The 3,234-nt window shown below is 39.2% G+C and overlaps 1 protein-coding gene across 1 annotated transcript in view; it reads right to left on the bottom strand.

Annotated features, from left to right (window-relative positions):
• Positions 1-2,279: 2,279 nt before the first annotated feature.
• Positions 2,280-3,234, bottom strand: part of LOC103802399 (forkhead box protein D3-like) — a gene marked incomplete at its 3' end in the record, with an annotated part of 1,602 nt that continues 647 nt past the window's right edge. Inside the window, exons 2-3 of the mRNA XM_009074869.1 lie at positions 2,905-3,073; positions 2,280-2,573 (exon numbers count right to left, since the gene is read on the bottom strand). Coding sequence (XP_009073117.1) covers positions 2,280-2,573; positions 2,905-3,073 — 463 coding nt within the window. The remainder of the gene's footprint in view (positions 2,574-2,904; positions 3,074-3,234) is intronic.

Genomic DNA, 3,234 nt, shown 5'->3' on the forward strand with positions numbered 1-3,234 from the left:
AGACACTGAAGCACTAAGTGAGGACATGCTCTTCCCACACCTATTTACTACTGAGCATAAATACTAAAGGGGCAAATCCTCATCCCTCTTCAAATGAGAATCCATCTCTGTCCAGTGAGGTTTTCTTCTTTTTCTAACATCAATGTAACCAGCAGATCAATCATGTCTAATGAGTCAAATTTTGCTTTCAGATCATTGCCCAGAACAACCATTGATTCTCAGGGAATTAAAAACTCCCATTTGAAGGCAGAATTTAGTCTCAAGAAATCAGCCCATCAAAGTCTGGAAGACATGCACTGCTGTAACTGACATGGCTTTCCATCTTCTCTTTCCTGAAGAAGAAGCCAAAGACTTTTTGCATGCTGTGGAAATGCCTGAAGAGAATAAGTTTTACACTTTGCCAAAAAAAATGAGCATTTATTACCAATCAGTATGAAATACCACTGATGGTAAATTTGAAGTGTATGGCAGGAGTTTCAGCATCATGACAACATACATCATGCATTTTTACAACACATAAGTGCAGTGATATTGCTCCCTTTCTCCATAACAATATATAAGAATATATAGTATAAATGTACAGTATATATTAGACACAATGTAAAATAACTTAGGGAAATGTCAAAGCATCTGCATAAAAATTCAAGTCATGCCTGAGCATACCTCTAGCACAATTTTGCTGAATCTTGTCTCATATACCTTCATTTACCTTTAGTTCATGTTGCAAAGATCATTTTCTCTCTCTGTATAGAATTGCTTAAAACCATCAGAATTCTTGTCTCTTTTTTTTCTCCTTTATCTGTAGTAGGTGAAGATTTCAGTAGCCAAGTCAAAGCCAAGATTTTGTGGAGCCTTTAGTAACAAAGTTGTTAGGTATTGGGAAGCAATTCATTGTGAACAAGTTGTACAAAAACAAGTTTTTAAATGCTCCTTGCAGTTCATCATTGTCCATCAGGTTCTGGTCCAAAAAATCTCCCACTGCATGGAAATGGCAATGAAACAGCTTTCTTAGAACTGGATTTCATGTGCTAACATTGCTAGCTGGAAATTCTAAATCTCACCAGCTTTGCTGAAATCATATCAAGCACCACTTTGGTAATTGCTTGCAAGAAGGATCAATAAAAATCTCTTTAATAGGAATATACAACTTGTCTCAGAGCAGGTAGGTGGGATTTTAACTGGGCTCAACACTGGTTACTGCTTGTTGCAAAGTCAGATCTCCTTTTCACACTTGCTAGATGAAATATGGTCAAGAACTCTCCTGCAGCATCTCAAGAAGCTTCATGACAGTACAAGGGGAGAAGTGGTGGTGTGTTTTTAAATCAAGGCATTGAGAGACTCTAAGCCTCTTCATGTTACCTATCAAAGTCTACCAGAGTTCAGCAGCCTTGCAATTAGCTCTCTTGAAAAGATTTTCAATACAACTTCAACAATTTAAACAACTCTGTCCTGAATATACACAAAAACATACTTGAAACACTTAGGAATAACAACATTTTCTAACGAACAATGAAGTAAAGCTGCAAAACCTGTTGGAAACCTGATGTTAAAATGAAAAAATAAGAGAAGGCAGAGTCATTTGCCATGATTCCTTTGAAGAAAATAAATTCCAACACCCCCCCCCCCCCAACATTCCCAGCCAGTGTAAGTCGACAGAATTACACTGGTTTAGATCAGCTTAAGTTCTGACCTATATACTTCAGTGGAGTTAATCCTAATTTCCACCACTGAAAGTGGGATCAAATTCACTTTGTCTTTAATAAAGCAAAGAGTGATAAGCAAATCTCTTCTCTGTCAGATTCTGCTTGAGAAAGGAAATTCTTTGTGCTGTTAAATGATGTCCAAGAGAGTTTAAAAAGCAAAGCTGGAATTTCATGAATCTCAGCGTAGTGAAAACCGATATTGGTAACTGTTATTTATGCTTTAATCTTAGCAAAGTTCTTTGGATACAGACAGAGCATCAGCTGGTGAGGCAGTAACCCTTTCTGAGCACTGCTTGGGAGACAAACGAGGAGGAGGCAGCTGATTTCAGTGACATGAGGCTGCTGAACACACTGCAACTCACACTTTGTTACCACCAATAAATAACATCACATTGTCCAGAACTGGAGATTAATATGTTGTGCCTCCAGCAGATGATACTTATTTTCTTGCCTATTATATTGAGATCTCAGAACAGGCAAAGGGTCAGGGGCTGAAAGGATGTAATCAATGCTAAATTTAATTTCAGAATCCGGTTTTGCTAGGGAGGAATTGTTTAGGCTCTGCCTGTTGCTCACACTGCTTGGAGCAAACCCACAAGGCTCCAGAAGTTTTGGGCTCGATTCAATTCTTTCATGTTTACTTTCAGAAGAGGAAATGCTGTTGAAAGCAGAGTCCATAGAAGAGAGATTGGGGGATGAAGGACTTTTCACTCTGCTTGGTCTCTGCTCCTTATGTTCCCTTTTCACGTTCCTTCTCCTCCGTCTTCGCCTGTAATTCCCATTTTCAAAGAGATCCAGCATGGATTCGCATCCTGTTGCAAAGCTCCAATAGTTTCCTTTTCCCTTCTCATTCCCTTCAGTTCTGGGAACCTGCATTTATTTAAAGGCAGTTCAGTATTTGTATGTGTTACAGATGCTGCTGCTTAGCATCTGCATTCATTTACATTCAAGAATGGTGTAAACACACATGACAAGACTTTTAAGCCTATTCTCTGTCATTATACAAGTAAGATGTAAACTCCATCCCCTTCAATTTGCTCTCTATTAGCACATATCAGACTAGGATATACTCCTTATCTCTACAACTGACAACTTAGAGAGATTTTAAGTCATTTGCAGCTCAGCTGTTTGTTTCCTTTCTTTCCTAGTGAGACTATTCCTGCACCTAATTTTTGTAGCCATGCACAGTTACTGCTCTTACCTTGACAAAACAACTGTTAAGAGATAAGTTGTGTCGGATGGAGTTCTGCCAGGCTCTTTGATTTGATCTGTAGTAAGGAAATTTCTTCATTATAAAGTCATAAATGCCAGAGAGGGTGACTTTATTGGAAGGACTTTGCTGGATGGCCATGGCAATTAAAGCAATGTAGCTGGAAAAAGGAAAACTTGCTGTTACACCATTGCCCCATTCACATACTCAGTTTGAACAGCCACATGGGTACGTGTGCTTAGATCCTGCTGCCAAAAGTTCCAGGTGTCCCAGGGAGAGTGTGGTCACTGTCTGTCCTCCACAAGCCCCTGGGTGACACAG

This window comes from Acanthisitta chloris, unplaced genomic scaffold (genome assembly GCF_000695815.1).
Source record: "Acanthisitta chloris isolate BGI_N310 unplaced genomic scaffold, ASM69581v1 scaffold545, whole genome shotgun sequence".
NCBI classification, from domain to species: Eukaryota; Metazoa; Chordata; class Aves; order Passeriformes; family Acanthisittidae; genus Acanthisitta; species Acanthisitta chloris.